The following is a 16,826-nucleotide window of genomic DNA, read 5'->3' on the forward strand; positions in this document are numbered from 1 at the left end:
GCAGGAAAGCTGACAAACAGTGGCTACACTGCATGACTTAGCAGCACGGCTGTAGCGACACAGCCATGTCGCTAAAAGCTGTGTAGTGTAGACATAGCCTTTGTTTAACACTGTTTATTGTTGGATTGTGACTGGGTTATGTTAACACCTTTGGTCCATTTATTCCATCTAAATTAATACAACAAGGGAAACCTAATATACTGACTTGTCTTGAGTGTTCCCAAAGATATGCATTTGTGCCCCTTTTTCACAAACCTGGCCATTTAATCAAATCTATCTTTTAAACAATTAAAAATGAAATAAATATTATATATTAAAATTGCAGGAGACATAGTAGAAAATTAATCACAGCTGGTGTGTATTTTTTTTTTTTTTTAGAGCAACACCCACAAGAGTCATACAACATCCTTCAGCCAGTGAGACTATCAACTATGATGTTAAGAGTTTTGGATCCTCTCTCCCTGTTAAGGTTATGGAGGCCCTAAGAAAGGCTGATGGTAAGGTTTGCATTTCTCTTTTCTCCACATGGGAATTGGATTAGATAAAGGAAAAATGGTAATCTCTTTATACTTTTAAATAGTTGATTTTTGAGTGAGGAGGAGGAGGAGAAGATAGCACCTCTTTTTAATTGCATACAGTAAGTCACTTGATTGAGCATTTGTAAGCTTCAAAACATGTAAAACTGTAACTGTTTATGACCAGAACAACTCAACTACTTTCTTTCAAATGTCAGTCATCTGGATATCAATTAATTCAGTAACAGACTTCTTGTGAAAAGCAGAACTATTTCATAATATTTTTGTTTTATTTTTTTTATTTGTAATATCTGAGAGTATCATACAGACCAAGCAAAACAAGTACCTTCAAAATCCTAAGTTATAAAAGGACAACCGTCCTTAATTGTTTCTTGTTTTGCACTTGTTGGTTGATGCCGTCAGTCGTGCTGAATAGGTGCATAGAATGTGTTCACAATTCTATATTTTTATACATAATTGGACTGTATCCATTGATCCAGATTTTTTACCTTCAAAACAATAACAAATCCAAATGGCTTCTAAAATTCAAGACTTGGGAACCACACTACTGGAAATGATTAGAATGAGCTAAAACTGGTCTGTTTTGAGAGTGCAATGCAAAACTTTATGAAAAAGTCATACCTCAATAACAAAGGCTGAACTAATATAAAAGAATCCCTTCCAAATATAAATAGCTGAATCTAGGAATGATGAAGGAGCTGGATCCTTTATGGACAAAGTTAATGAGAGTCCCAATTTTGAATTTGGTACCTAGATAATACAGTTAGAGGCATATTAAAAATGCCTAAAATAGTGTCTAAAGGGGGATGGTGTGTGTCAGATCCAAAGGATTGAGTAAAGAAATCAAGTTGTGTATATGTCTGTCTGTTTTTTTCATCTTTTTCATTTATTTTGTACCTATCTCAAACTTTAGGTGCTTTAATAGTTCTTTAAGAACACATAATCCAAACTGTTAAAACACAAATACATCAGCTTGATTTAACCCAACCCCACATAATGATATAAAACCAGCAGATAAATAGAAAAAGCTACTCGTTATTATCTTCTTATCATTCTCCAAAAATCCAGGAAAATGGGCTTTGCCTTGAAACCAAGAATCTCTCTTCAGAGATTTTTCTCTACATTGCTGTTTCTTTTTTATAATGGTTCACTGTTTTAGGTTTACATTATATCTGCAATAACTTTAAGTAATTTCCTCAGTGATTATGCTGCTCTCAATTCTTATCTAATAAGATGTAAATAAAATGTAAATGGGTCATTTTCTTGGCATGACTTACATTTCTCTCACAAAAGTTGAAAGTATGTTACATTGAAATGTATTTTAAACAATATTTGGTAAATGAGTGTCTTGCATTTAATTATCTAAAGGACATAGAATTTTTCATGTGGCATTGGATCTGTTAGAAAAAAGTTTCCTCTTTTCCTACCAAAATGAAGATTTGGTAGTTTAAAGATTATTCTACAGAGTTTTAGAAGTCTTATTACTTCATGAAATTTTATATGGTCTTTTTGGATGTAGCTGATGACCCGTTAAGCGTGCAGGTAGATGAAAGTGGATGGGCCTGGCTAGTCTACAAAGAGAGGCTGATTATTTGGAAGATTGGTCAATCACCAGTTGCTAAGGTAAATGGGCTGTCAAAATGATGATGAAAAAGTGGGTGTGTATGTGTTACGCTAATCGAGCAAGTCTTTCAATTCTGTAGTTTGACCCAAGGGATAGTCGACAAACTGAGACCCATAACTCACGTGAAAAAGATGAATGGGTTTGTACAAATTGGTGGTAGCAACTCCATAAGAAAGGTGAAAGCTTGCTGTTAGAACTTAACTCTTGTATTTTCTCTCTGTGCAACCTTAATATTGTATTGGGGTTTTTTTATTTAATAGGTGTCTCTCAAGGCAGATGCACTCTAGTGATTTTAAATAACGTTTTTTGAAATTAGCTAATATATTAAGATTGGTTTTGATAATCCTGTGCCTGCTCTTCAACGTGTGCCATGAGAAATGAATCTGTATAAGCCTCTTGTATTGTGAGTGGATGTTTTGATTAATTTGCTTTTGTCAAGAAAATATTTTTACCTATGCACCAAAAAACACTTACGCGAAAAAACACTTCAGTGCATAGCAGTTAACATCTGTAGGAGCCTGTAGTTGTTATAACAACAAGGAATAGAGACGCATTCTCCAGTCTCTCTTGATGATAGGGAATATGTCTCTCCTCCTCAGTCAAATGCAGCGTGTATTCTTTGGTATTGTGGACATTATACTGTGAGAGTTGTACAGAGTGACAAGTGCAGCTGTGCTGATTTTACCGATATATTTTCCTTCCCTATTCAACAGTCATAATTTTCTCAAGCACATTTCTTTGGATGATTTTACCATCTTGTATTTGAAAATGTATAACCAGTGTTCCGGCTAAAAGGCTTCAAAGAAACCTGCTTTGTCCAGTGTAGTGTTGAGAAGCACTCTTACCCTGTGTAATTTGTGAATTGTATTTGAAAATAATGTGTAAATACATTTCTGAGCTATCAGCTGGTTATGGCAATCTTGCTAAAAATGGCATTTGTGACACTCCATATGGGGACCTAATGTTAGAACTTAAGATAGTTTAAAAGCAGAAAATTGGTTCAAAATTCAGAGCTTACATTTTTTAAAAGAGAGTGCTTGATACATTAACAGTATTGTTCTGATTGGTAAACCCATATTAGTGCAAAATAAAAAGTAGTTCTATTATTTACAATTTTTATTCCAGTAGCACCCAAACCCTCCCCTCCAACCAGGATTAGGGCTCCATTGTGCTGGGTGCTGTAGAAGCAGATAGTGATATAGTCTACTCTAGAGCTTTCAATCTAAAAGACTCAAGAGCAAATGAAGGGTTGGGGACATGGTAATGACATACGTGCAGATGAACCTAATGATTGGCCCAGGTTGTTAGTTGTATGTTTTTTTTTAATTGGGGGTAAAGGTGGGGTGAATTTATGTTCTTTAACAATGGGTTATCTGAGAAGCCTCATACTACTGCCAAGCTGGGGCTGTTGTATCTTCTCCAGCCTTCACCTCCTGAAGAATTTCTCCAAGTGCTGAGGGAGGATCATCTGAAAAATGGTTGGCATTATAAATCACATTTAAGACATTTTAATAAATAAATAAGTTCAGTGAAACAATTGCCTGCTTGTTGGCAGACACAAGTTGCTGTCTGGTTGACAGAAGACTGGAATCTAGAGTTCCTGTATTTGTCATTAGGATGGGAATGAAGCATGCCTGGGTATTTATTTAACACAAATATGACTGTACTCTGATAATCCTCTCTAAAACCCTTTGCTGTAGTTTCATGTAATTTGAGTAATTTAATTATTTGCCTTTACCTTAGTACCTACTGTCAGAACAAAGATTAGTAGAATTTGTAAAATGGATATACAAATGACTTTGTCTGAGGCATGTTTATAATAGTGTCTCTTTATTCCTCGTTGTAGTTATCTGTATGCAAGGAACTACAGTTGCCATCCAGTGATTTCCAATGGAGTTCTAGCTTGGCAGCTATATCCTGCCTCAGTACCTCAAGTGAAGTACCTTCTCTACAAGTAAGCAACTTAACCATTTTTAAAAAAACATCTATGAATATCCTTCTTTGTCATTCATTCATTTGGAAACTGCATTCCCTGTGTTATAATTAGGCTTGGCAGGATTCAGTTTTAATCGATAACTGTCAATAAACATCAATTTCTGTTGACACACTGAAATTGACGAAAAAACCAGTGGTTGGTAACTGTCAGTGTGCCTATAGGGATCTGGTGTCACCAGCCCTGTGGCCCTGGAGGGAGTCCTCTGCAGCCCTGCTGTCACAGGAGTGAGTGGGTCGGTCTGTGGCAGTGGAGTTGCAGAGGGCTCCCTGTGCTGCCTCTGGGTTGGTGACCTCTGATCCCTGCACCCAAGGTGCAGGGGGAGGCTGCAGTCTTGGAAGGGCAGAGCAGAGATCTCTGTCCAGGACTGTGAGGAAGAGGAAGAGTCCCTGGTTGCAGGCATGGCCACCCCACTGCTGAATGGCTTATGTGGCAGTGCAGGGAGCCCTCTGTAGCCCTGCTGTCATGGATTCTCACTCACCAGCTGGGAGTGCTGGGTGGTCTCTGCTTTGCTCCACCAGGATGACAGCCTTCCCTGCTCCTTGTGCCTGTAGCGATCTGGTGTCAATGGCCATGTAGGGATCTCTCTGCAGCTCTGCTGTCACAGTCCCACTCACTCACAAGCCAGGAGTGTGGGAGCCATCCTCAGGCAGGAACTGTTCGGCAGTGGGGTGGTGTCCCCTGTGGCTTGGGGCTCCTTGTCATCTTTGCTGTCCTGGCTGGGGGGTCTCTGCTCTTCCATTGGCCCTCCCATTGGCTGCACAGGCAGCGCCCTGCGGTCAGCACTGCCCTAACCCTAGCCTCAGCCCTACTCCCCACAACTGTAAAAATAATCAACATTTTTATTGATTTTTATTTTTAAAGTTAGGGAAAAGAAATGAAATCTGCCAAGCATAGTTATAAACTACATCACTGTCAAGATAGCAGGCTCACGTTTAATATACTTAAGACAGTTTTAAAATAATTATTCTTTTTTTGGTAATTAAATGTAGTAATTAGAAACTTCTTATATTGCAGTTCTTAAAGGATTAATTAAAAAAAATTTTAAAAAATCAGACTAGGGAAAATACCATCATTCAGCAGTGGGACGCCCGAAAGTTTAGTCCAGACAAGTGAAATTTGAACATAGTGCTTCCTGAAAAAGTTGTGCATTATTTTTGTTTTCATTCTGGGTGTGTGGACTGCCTGCAAATGAAAACTGTTTTTTTGCCTAAGTTTCATTATGAATGCCATCCAACACTGGAAGAAATAGGTGATTTGCCTTCCTGGGCCTGCTGCTTTGCTAAGTACCTTTTGCACTGTGCGAGGATGAGAACCCAGGATCAACTCGGTATACACTATATTGCTCTGTTGTGCACTATATTGTGTGTAACTACCGTTCACAAAGAACATGAGATAGTGGCCAGTTTTCAGTTTCAGTTTCAGGTTGTACACAGCATTCATTCATTGCACCCAGAGCTTTTCAGTGAGGGTCAGATCAGCAGCTAGTCCTTGAAGGGAAGAAGCCATCCATCCTGGCATCATCTTGAATTTCTAGGTGGTGAAAAGAGGTAGTAGCATTTTGCTGTCACACCCCTCCCCCCAAACTTGACCCCTTTAACTCTTGCCACAGTTTAATCATGGTAGAAGTAGTATGAGAGGTGAGAACATGCAAAAGCCTAAATTATTAAATTCATCTTTCCTTAGCTGGGTATGTTTTGCAAAGACATCAGTGCTTTGTGGACCACAGTAGTAATGCTGTAAGGGGAATATTAGTGGTGGGAAAACTGCAAGAGGTTGGGTCAAAGGAATAGCTCAACGATCTCTTAAATTACAACATTACAAAATAAATTACTGTAAAATTTTTAAATATAATTGAACTGCTCGGTAATAGTGACCATAATGTAATTAAATTTAACATCCTTGTAGTGGGGGAAAATACTAAAGAAACCCACCACAGTAGCATTTAACTTCAAAAAGGGGAACTACACAAAAATGAGGAGGCTATTTAATTGGAAATTAAAAGGAATAGTCACAAGAGTAAAACGTCTTGTATACTCCAAATTACAACAAAACAAAACAGTAAGAGGACCAGAAAAATGCCACCACGGTTAAACAACAGAGTAAAAGAGGCATTTAGAGGCAAAAAGGTATCCTTTAAAAACTTTGGAAGTCAAATCCTAGTGAGAAAAATAGAAAAGAGCAAAAACTCTGGCAAGTCAAGTGCAAAAGTATAATTAGGCATGCCAAAAAGGAATTTGAAGAGCAACTAGCAAAAGACACAAAAACTAACAGCAAAAATGTTTGTAAGTACATTAGAAGCAGGAAGCCTGCCAAACAATCAGTGGGGCCACTGGATGATCAAGGTGGTAAAGGAGGACTCAAGGAAGACAAGACCATTGCAGAAATGAATTCTTTGCATTGGTCTTCACTGCAGAGGATGTGTGGGAGATTCCCACACCTGAGCCATTCTTTTAGATGACAGATCTGAGGAAATGTCCCAGATTGAGGTGTCAGTAAAGGAGGTTTGGGAACAAATATTCACCCAAGAGTTCTGAAGGAGCTCAAATATGAAATTGCAGAACTACTAACTGTGGTATGTAGCCTGTTGCTTAAATCAGCCTCTGTACCAGATGACTGGAAGATAGCTAATGTAACAGCCATTTTTTAAAAAAAGGGCTCCAGAGACAATCCTGGCAATTACAGGCCAGTAAGCCTAACTTCAGTACCAGGCAAATAGGTTGACACTATAGTAAAGAATAGAATTATCAGGTGCAGAGATAAACAGTGTTGGGGAAGAGTCAACATGGCTTTTGTATAGGCAAATCATGCTTCATCAATCTGTTAGAATTTTTTGAGGTTGTCAATAAGCATCTGGACAAGGATGATTGAGTTAGGTCTAGTGTACTTGGATTTTCAGAAAGCCTTTGACAAGGTTCCTCACCAAAGGCTCTTAAGCAAAGTAAGCAGTCATGGGAGAAGAGGGAATGACCTCTCATGGATCAGTAACTGGTTAAAAGGTAGGAAGGAAAGGGTAGGAGTAAATGGTTAGGTTTCACAGTGGAGAGAGGTAAATAGCAGGGTCCCCCAAAGATCTGTACTGGGACAAGTGCTGTACAACATATTTATAAATGATTTGGAAAAGTGGGGAAACAGTGAGGTGGCAGAGTTTGCAGCTGATACAAAATTACTCGATTGTTAAGTCCAAAGATGATTGCAAAGAGTTTCAAAGGGATCTCACAAAACTGGATGACTAGGCAACAAAATGGCAGATGAAATTTAATGTTGATAAGTGCAAAGTAATGCACATTGGAAAACATAACCCCAACTATACACACAAAATGATGGGGTCTAAATCAGCTGTTGCCACTTAAGAAAGAGATCTTGGAGTCATCTTAGATAGTTCTCCGAAAACATCCGCTCAATGTGCAGTGACTGTCAAAAAAGCTTAACAGTGTTAGGAGCCATTCGGAAGGGAATAGATAATAAGAAAATATCTTAATGCCACTATGTAAATCCATTGTATGCCCACTCCTTGAGTACTGCATGCAGTTCTGGTTACTCCATCTCAAAAAAGATGTATTAAAATTGGAATAAGTAAAGAAAAGGGCTACAAAAATGATTGGAGTATGGAACAACTCCCATATGATGGGGAGATTAAAAAGACCATCTATTCAGCTCAGAAAAGAGACAACCAACGGGTGGGATGTGATAGAGGTCTCTAAAATCATTAATGGTGTGGAGGAAGTGTTATTTATCCTTTCATGTAACACAAGAACTAGGGGTGATACAAATAAATTAATATACAGCAGGTTTAAAACAAACATAAGGAAGAAGTACTTCACACAACATGCAGTCAGCCTGTGGAACTCCTTCCCGGGGATGTTGTGAAGGCCAAAAGTGTAAATGGGTTACAAAAGAATTAGATAAATTCATGGAGAATAGGTTCATCAATGGCTATTAGCCAAGATGGTCAGAGATGTAACCCCATGGCCCTTAATCTCCAACTGCTATAAACTGGGATTGGACAACGGGGGATGAATCACTTGATAATTGCCCTGTTCAGTTAATTCTCTCTGAAGTATCTGGCACTGGCTATTGATAGAAGATAGGATAGTGGGCTAGATGGACCATTGGTCTGACCCATTACAGCCATTATTATGTTCTTATTATTTTGTGATTTTTGGGCAATCAGTTGATGAGACATAGTGCTTCCTGTCCAGATCTTTACTTGGATAAAGGCACTTGCACCATTCTTTGTACTTGGCTTTGGGTGAATCTCCAGGGAGAGTGAGTCCTAGAGTGAAGAACTCTTCACCCAAAACATCCTGATAGAAACATTTGAGAGTTTGTGTGCTTATTCTCTAAAGAATACATTTGTAAAAAAGGCATTGTAGAGTTTTATGTTTCTCTTAATGGCTCCAAAACAATTTTTTTTGGTTTACAGGTAAAGAGATTTTTTTCTCTAACTGTCAGCCTCGCCAGCTGACGTTGGATATTAGTCAAGCTGGGTTCTTGGGGTCACATGTCATGACCAGTAACAAAGATTTTGCATCTGGAACTTAAGTCCTTTGCTGGTTCTTACAGCAACAAATCTCACTTGCACTCCATAGCTATATTGGCCCTGCTACATGATCAGCAGTAAAAAGTAGTAAAAATTATTTTTGTCAGTAAGACAAGCAGACATGACTCAGTATATACATCTGTTGAGTTAGAAGTTTCCATTTTTACATAATCCTCCTCCTCCTCCTCCCCTGAATGCGCTTTAGTTCTGTGTGTATGTATGTATATGTTTACCAATTTTGTGTTTTTACCCGCTTAACCTCTGGGACACTCAAAAGAGATTAATATTATTCAAATAAAAAGTTTCATCCTTATTATAGTCCATCTGTATCATGTGTTGACTATTTTTCTGTAATTTCAAGTCTCTGTCAGCAATGGTTGCCACCAGCGAAGGGTTTGTACGTTATTGGCCCAGCCTTGTGCATGAAGGTTCCTATACGGAGACTTTTACAGACTTTGGAGGCTCTCTGTGCAGTTTTCTAACAGCTGTAAAGGTATAGTACAAATTTTGTTTACATCAAAAGTATTAATTTGATTGCTGACTTAGAAACAGGAAAGAGTATTTGGAGCATCAAGTCCTAAACCCCTAGGAACTTTAATAAACTAAACAGTTGCAGAGTGAACTATGTGACTTCATTATGGATAACTTCACAGAACTGACAGAGAGGCGATACCACCATGAGTGAGAGCAAGATCCCTTTCCTCCCAAAAGTTCCAGAATATGACAGACACGAACAGAGAATTATTTTGTGCATGAGCTTGTTAAACTGTGTGTGTGTATGTGTGTGTATGTGTATATATGTATATATATATATATATATATATATATATGTGTATATGTGTATATATGTATATATATGTGTATATGTGTATATATGTATATATATATGTGTATATGTGTATATATGTATATATATATATATATATATATGTCCCAGTTTAGAAATTAGATGTAAGAGGAGTAAACTGCAAAGATAAAATGGTGGTAGGACTACTTATATTCTCTTTTTTAACCTGTTATGTTTACTAAAGAATTGTGAATTTTTTTCACTTAACTAAGTGAACAATTACACATAAGTGTTTCAGATGTCAGCAGTTTGACCCTGTTGGAAAATTTTTACCTGCATTTTGCAACTTCTAAAACCTAGCACATCCGAAGTCTAATTTAAATAAAATGATTTTCCCTTTAGGGCAGAATTAGTATATTTATATATAACATTTTTGATTAGCAGTGAGTATTAAAACATCCCAAAACAACACATCTGTTGCTTGTTTAACTTAAAAAGTCTAAAAAACAGAATTAAGCATCTGTCAGAAAATGAAAGCAATTGAAAGTGTGTGTGCAGGCATCTCAGAGATTTGAAGCACTAGATTTGCTAAATTGGTAAACTGAGACTCGGGAAAAGTTCAAATGGAACTATACCACAGCATTTTGAGAAGTGTAAACATTCGTTTGAAAACATTACATGGAATTTTAGCTTTGCAATTTTTGTTGACGGAAATGTAATTCCATAGGATAAATCTTGTGCAGTGTTTAGAAGATTAATCATTGTTGAACTCCAGTTTAATATTTGCTTGATACAGACTTCTTTCAATACTTCTAAGTAATGTGTTTTTCACAGTATGGGCTATATTCATCTCCCATGTAACACCATTGAAGTCAATGACTTTGCACAAGAGGTGAGCCTGTCCCTGTCCTCTCCACTATTATTGCCAAATAGTGCTGCATTTCCTTTTACAAACAATCTGGCATCTTTTACAAAAACTACATTCACTGTTGCCAAAATCATTTTTAAAAGATACCGAAATAAGTCTCACAACATAGTCTGATGGATATTTTCTTATGCAGTTAGTTGTGATGTGTCCTCCATAGGTCAGGGCACTTCAGTGAAAACAGCAAACTACCCTTGGAAAGAATTTTTTGTTATGGAGCAGAGCAGAGCATAAGAAGATTATGAAAATGACCATTAAGTTCACAAATAATAGTTGGTAAAAATGTTCATTAAAGGTGGACTATTTTTCTGATCAGTAAAACAGTTTTTCAAAAAATGTGGTAAAATATTAATTTAAACATGAGTAACCTAACACACACACTGTGTGCTATATGCCATAATTTAAGCCTTGGAAGAACTATAAATAGTTGTTAAAACATCTGATACATTTCAGTTTTTATGTAATGTCTTATAATTTCCAGGTAAAGAGCATGGCCTATTGAAAAGCTGACATTTTTAACCAAGTAAAGTTTTCCCCAGGCTTTTAGAGCCAGCTGAGCTTTAAATTAATTTGCTGGAAAAATGTTTCATGGTATATCTCTGCTAGCCCTCGGGTTCTTTGTACAGTAGCAACGATGGCTGTGTTCCCAATCCTGTTTTCTCCTAGCCTGGTACAAATAATCCTTATTTGACAGTAATTGTTGCTGAAAGTTGGTGGTGTGTCTTTTATGTGTTTAATGTAGACATTTTTACTTTTCGTTAGGGAGGAAGTTTTGTTTTATCATCTTCAAGGGGCCAGCTAGTTCGATTGATACCAGACAGTTCTGGTAAGATCCATCAGCATGTCCTGCCACAGGGACAGGGCATGTTTTCTGGAATTGGCCGAAGAGTCTCCTCTCTCTTGGGGATTTTATCTCCCAGTAACGATGCTGCGGTAAGTTCAAGAAATAAATTATTATAAATAGATTTTTTTTTTTTAAATTATAATGCTGTGTTCCAACTTATTGTCTCACTCCTTCCTTCCCCTTTCACTCACTGCTACTTAAGGACATACTGTATCAGGATACAGGACTTCTGAAACCCACTCCATACCAATTATATTCAGTAAGGCTTAAAAAAGAAATACTGTACAGCAGTGGTTTTCAATCTCTCTTCATTTGTGGACCCCTGAAAAATTTCGAATGGAGGTGCGGACTCCTTTGGAAATCTTAGACATAGTCTGTGGACCCCAGGTTGAAAAACACTGTTCTTTAGTAACGACAACCTTTCGCAGACCTCTTCGACGTAGTCTGCGGACCCCTAAAGAAAACCACTGCTTTACAGCACTGTTGTAAACAGGAAGGAATAATTATCTTGCAACTGTTTTTAAATTTCCTCAGAAATCATAGCATCTGTGTGCTCATTAAATGGATGGTCTGCGTCCAGTATGATCACTTGGACTTGAGTCCTCAACCTGATTTGTGTTCCAGAATTGGTATTTCATATGCTTCCCAGAAGATTCCCTGCGTTGCGGTTGTCAAACACCAAGTGGCTTAAAGCCTAGAAAACTGGAGTGTACTACTGTCCCTCCTATTCATTTGTCATAGATTATCCCTGTGGTAACTGAATGTCAAAAGCAAACTATAGTTGGTATCCTATCTAGATGTGGTATTTCTCAACAGCCTGTGGCCCCTTTGTTTATTTCGTGGAGTGGCATTAGTCTTACACAGCATATTGTCTTCCTTTCTGGTCCATACCATACCTGATCTAGCAATTTAATTGCTGAGTGCTTGTGTATTTTTTAAGCTTTTCACCACAGGAAGACTCATTTAAGTTAATCGAAAGAAACTTTAGTGTGTGCTTTACTGTGCAGTATTCTCATTCAAGTCAGGAAATGCCAAAGTTAAGGTTGTATCCAGTGTAGTGGTACTTGTGTATTCTAAGAGTCTTTAATTATTTGTCCACTTACCATTTATCAAATATAATGTACAGTTTTCTGTAAAACTAGATGTGTGGCATTTTGTAGTTTTGTGTATATACTCTGCTTATGCTGACAGTCTCTGAAAGTCACTTACATACAAGATGAGCAATGAGGCCCTGTGTCATTTGCTGCATGTTATATAATATCCACTTTTCAAGGTTATATGGACATCTATTTGTATTATTTGTGATTTATTTTGTGATCATATTGTCATGCATATCCATAAGGAAGGACATAGTTTAACTTGCATGTGAATATTACCTTTGGCATTTTATGATTTGAGTTCTTAACCGTACAACTCATATTAAAAAAAACAACAACAAAAAATCTGTTAAGTTAAACATCAGCAAAACATCCTATCCCATGCACCTTACTAGAGTCATAGGAAAAAATACCCTTTTGTCTATCTGGAGAGCTGCAGTCTTAACATTCAAATGCACAAAGACTCATGCAGTCACTTCTGTGGAGACCGTGCCCCATTTCCTGTGCATCTATAACATGTTTACTTCATTAGGCAAATGTTCTTTCAGGTCCTTGCATCACCCAAAGCATGATTTTTAAAGTGTACATTGAACTATAGCCTGGTGTACACTTGAGATGTGCAGAGAATGATGCAGGGCAAATTGAAGGACAATGGAGAAACTATTAGTAACTCATAGGTTCTCCCTAGATAAAGGGATGCCAGTGGTTGTGGATCAACTCAAGTATGTGAATTTCACAAAAGCTGGAGAGGAGCATGAAAGATATTTTTGCAATTTTTTTCTATTCCATAAACTAAGACTTCTGTCTGGAATTATTTAGATACTTAAATCTTGTATCATAGTTAAAGCAGAGATTGTAAGCTCTTTCGGGCAGGGACCATCTTTTTATCCTGTGGTTATATAGCCCCTTGCATAATGGGGTTCTGGTCCATGAACAGAGCTAGTAGGCACTACAGTAATAATAATTGTCAAATTGAGCATGCATAAGTCTTATCAAATTAAGAGTGGAGTGGCACAATATATCAGAATAGTAAGAACATACTTTAACTCACAGAGCTTGCTTTTTTTTTTTTTTTTTTTGGTTAATGCAGCTTTCTAGTGTTCTTTGGGACAAAGAGAGATCAAGCTTTTATGCACTGACCAGTTCAAATCTAAACAAATGGGAGATAGACGATTCTACTGAACGTCAAGTTCTCAGCTGGGATATCAACAGAATCCTTAAAGAACACATCACAGATGCAATTTGGGTAAGAGGCAGTAAACTTGAAAAATAAAATGAAATTGGTAGTTAGCTGCTTTGTTTCTGTCAGTATAAATTAGTGTCTTTTACAGGGCTCTGAAAGTAGCTATGAAGATATTAAAGGAGGAGTCAACGTTCAGTATTTGGATTTGCAACGAAACCGGTAGGCATGAGCATTCTGTCTAGCAAGAGATGAACCATGTGCTGATTTGATAAGTGCTTTCTATTTTCCTACATTGTTTTATATGTAAATGATTGGGATTTTAATTACTCTGAATGCTGTTGGTGACAAAACAGGCACCTCAGTGCAAATAACTAATTGTATTAGATGTGATAACATTAGTAACTTAATGGTTTTAAAAATTCTTCACCCAGAATAACCCTATTAAGGTTCTGTCATTTCGTGATAATTTTCTTCGCAATGTTTTTTTCCAGGAGGCTGGGTAAGCCAAATATAACTTCTGTGTCAGCTAACCAAAATAACTGGTCTGTGGCTTCTATTGGTATTACTTAAACAGCTTGATGGGAATTTAGTTTTCCACAGATTTTCAGTTTCTAAAAACCATTGTTGTTGCATTAAGAGCATTAACAACAAAATACTCCATATTACCCCCTCACTGTTTTAAGTTGGAGACTAAAGTTCCTGTTTAATAAAAAGACACTTTTCTAATACATTGGATACCTGAAAATATTATTTATGTAGTGTCCTTCCTATGTTCCTGTATTCTGAACCATGGTGCATGTACTTATTGTGTGGTGCTTTTTCAATGAATAGTGATGGACTGGTAATTTTGGCTGCAGCATGGCATCTTGGAGACAGTCCATGTCTCACCTATTACACTCTCATAACAGTGGAGGATAAAGGTTACCACATGTCTGATGATGTTGTTGTGGAGGTCACCCAATATAATCCACCCTTTCAGGTATGGAATCATTGGACCTTTGCTCTAAAGTGAATTTGGAATTGGTCTTGGAAATAATGTATACAGGCAACATTTTTTGTGTGTTTTCTTTTCCTGAGAATTAATATAAACAGCTTTTGATGAGAGCAGTAACTAAAGTTCAATGTAAAATATTTAAATTTCATGTAAAATATATAAAGTAAAAACCCACAGAAACTCTCTCCTTTTTCACAAGTGTTATTGTTGAGATATTTCATATTGTTTAGGTTTACTGTCTTGCCCTCTACATACCGCCATCTATCTCTCTGTTGTAAGCAGCTTTATTATAAAATCAATTTTGCATGAATTATGAAGTAATTCATCCTCAGTGTCTTGAATCTGAAGGAGAAGGCTGAAGGAATTTTGCTGAAAATGGACAGCAAATACAGAAAAGTTAAGAGTAAAACTTAAAGGAGCGGTTCTCAACTGGGGGTCTTTGGTGCCCTGGGGGTCCATGAGCCATTTCAGGGGGGCTGCAGGGCCCGTGGCCAAAGCCCTGAGCCCTGGTGCCCCCATGGGACCAAAGCCCTGGTGCCCTGGCACTCCCCCTGAGGCTAATGCCCTGAGTCCATGGGCGGATTTGGGTGGTTATGGGGGTGTTGCCCCCCCAAACTGCAGTGCCTTACCCAGAGCAGGGAAGTCACGGGGGCAGCTCCACGCCCACCCCCCCACTTCCTTCTCTCCCCCAGACCCCTGAGGCCCCGCCTTTGGCCAGGTTGGAAGCTGGAGCGGGCAGGGTGGGGCAGCGGCTACTCCATGGTGTTCCCCTGTTTCCTCCTCCTGCTGCTGGCACCTGGGGTTGCGGCTGCTCCTCAGCTCCCAGCCCCCTTTGACTGCTCACGCAGCTGGTAAAGGATAGCAGCGACCGCAGGGTGGGGAGGCACTCCAGGCACATAGCCCCTAGCTACCCCTCTCCCTGCAGTCTGAGCTACCACCCCGCCTGCACACAACACCTACCTACCTCCTGCCCTCTAAACGGTTTTCAAACTTTTTGAGCTGAGCCACCCCCCTTTGAGTTATAGTGTTTGGTTGCACCCCCTCTTGCCCACAACCCAGACAGGCTGGGTGGCCTGCTGAGGTGAGTGGTACTCCCTTCCTGGGCCCCCCCCAATAGAAGTCAAACTACACCTATGCGTGAGGGCTCTCCTTCCTGGCGGCTGGAGCCCCAAGTCCCCCCACACTGGGCCCTGGAGTTTTTATAACATGTTGGGGGGGGCCTCAGAAAGAAAAAGGTTGAGAATCCCTGACTTAGAGGTTAAAAGCTATTGTTTGTGAATCTTTTGTGAGATTTGGGCATTACCTGATTACATGGATTTATATGCCGTTAATCAGTGATATTCAGACCTTAGTAGTTCAGGAGCCAGATTAGCTATCAACATTACCCTAAAGAGCCTCAGTAGTGTGAATTCATTGTTTCATTTACTATAGTACTATATATTTAAACAGTATGACAGGGGAAATAAATATTATTCTCACAGCAAAATGACTGACCAAGTATTATTTTATCAGCTACAATTGGTTAATAACATAGTAAAAGCATCCTGATTGGTTAATAACTTAGATTGGTTAATAATTAAATCAGTGTTTTAATATCATGTACTGCAAAGAGCTGCAGTAGACTCTTTTAAAGAGCCAGTTATGGCTCGTGAGCCTCAGTTTCACTATCACTGCTGTAGATTGTTTTATAGGGTATCTTGTGCTGTATATACTGAACTAATTTTCTAATCTCCAGTTGCTTCTTTATTTTTTTTATAGCTTGTACTGATGCTCAGCAAAGCCAGCTGAAGGTCCTAAATTTCATCTAGTATCCCCAATATACATACCCTTCTTTCCCCCTCAGATGCAATCATATGCTCAAAAAAGAGGCTTTGCCTCCGCTGCTGTCTGGCTTGTTGATATTTTAGAACCTCATGCTTTTGATAAGAACAGAAAAACCAGACCAGCTTTGAATTTAAATTTCCTGGCTTCTGCTGGGTTTTTTTTTTTGCTCAGAATCTTAGCTTTTAAAAAATGTATATACTCTGTTATTTGATACATCAGTCTGTTTTACTAGCCTCTCTAATACCAATAATCTTGAATATCTCTGATAATTAAACCCATCTATACCTAGTTTTCAACAATCAAATCTTTAGTTACAGATGTACTGCAGATTTCTAACACAAATCCACAAAGTGTGCTTAAAGTATATTTGCTTACTCAACTGACACTTCACAAAAAATGTTTCATGAAGTGTCAATGTCTCTTTAATTAAGCTTTTACATTCATGAATATTAGCTTTGACCTAACTTTCTATGGCT

At 38.2% G+C, this 16,826-nt stretch overlaps 1 protein-coding gene across 1 annotated transcript in view; it reads left to right on the top strand.

The window, feature by feature from the left end:
• Nucleotides 1-16,826, top strand: part of NUP133 (nucleoporin 133) — a 63,817-nt gene that overhangs the window by 2,617 nt on the left and 44,374 nt on the right. The window contains exons 2-9 of the mRNA XM_065401266.1: nucleotides 379-497; nucleotides 2,056-2,159; nucleotides 4,007-4,114; nucleotides 9,058-9,189; nucleotides 11,171-11,341; nucleotides 13,440-13,595; nucleotides 13,681-13,751; nucleotides 14,364-14,511. Of these exons, the coding sequence (XP_065257338.1) occupies nucleotides 379-497; nucleotides 2,056-2,159; nucleotides 4,007-4,114; nucleotides 9,058-9,189; nucleotides 11,171-11,341; nucleotides 13,440-13,595; nucleotides 13,681-13,751; nucleotides 14,364-14,511 (1,009 nt within the window). The remainder of the gene's footprint in view (nucleotides 1-378; nucleotides 498-2,055; nucleotides 2,160-4,006; nucleotides 4,115-9,057; nucleotides 9,190-11,170; nucleotides 11,342-13,439; nucleotides 13,596-13,680; nucleotides 13,752-14,363; nucleotides 14,512-16,826) is intronic.

The sequence above is a fragment of the Emys orbicularis genome, chromosome 3 (assembly GCF_028017835.1).
Source record: "Emys orbicularis isolate rEmyOrb1 chromosome 3, rEmyOrb1.hap1, whole genome shotgun sequence".
In the NCBI taxonomy this organism is placed as follows: domain Eukaryota; kingdom Metazoa; phylum Chordata; order Testudines; family Emydidae; genus Emys; species Emys orbicularis.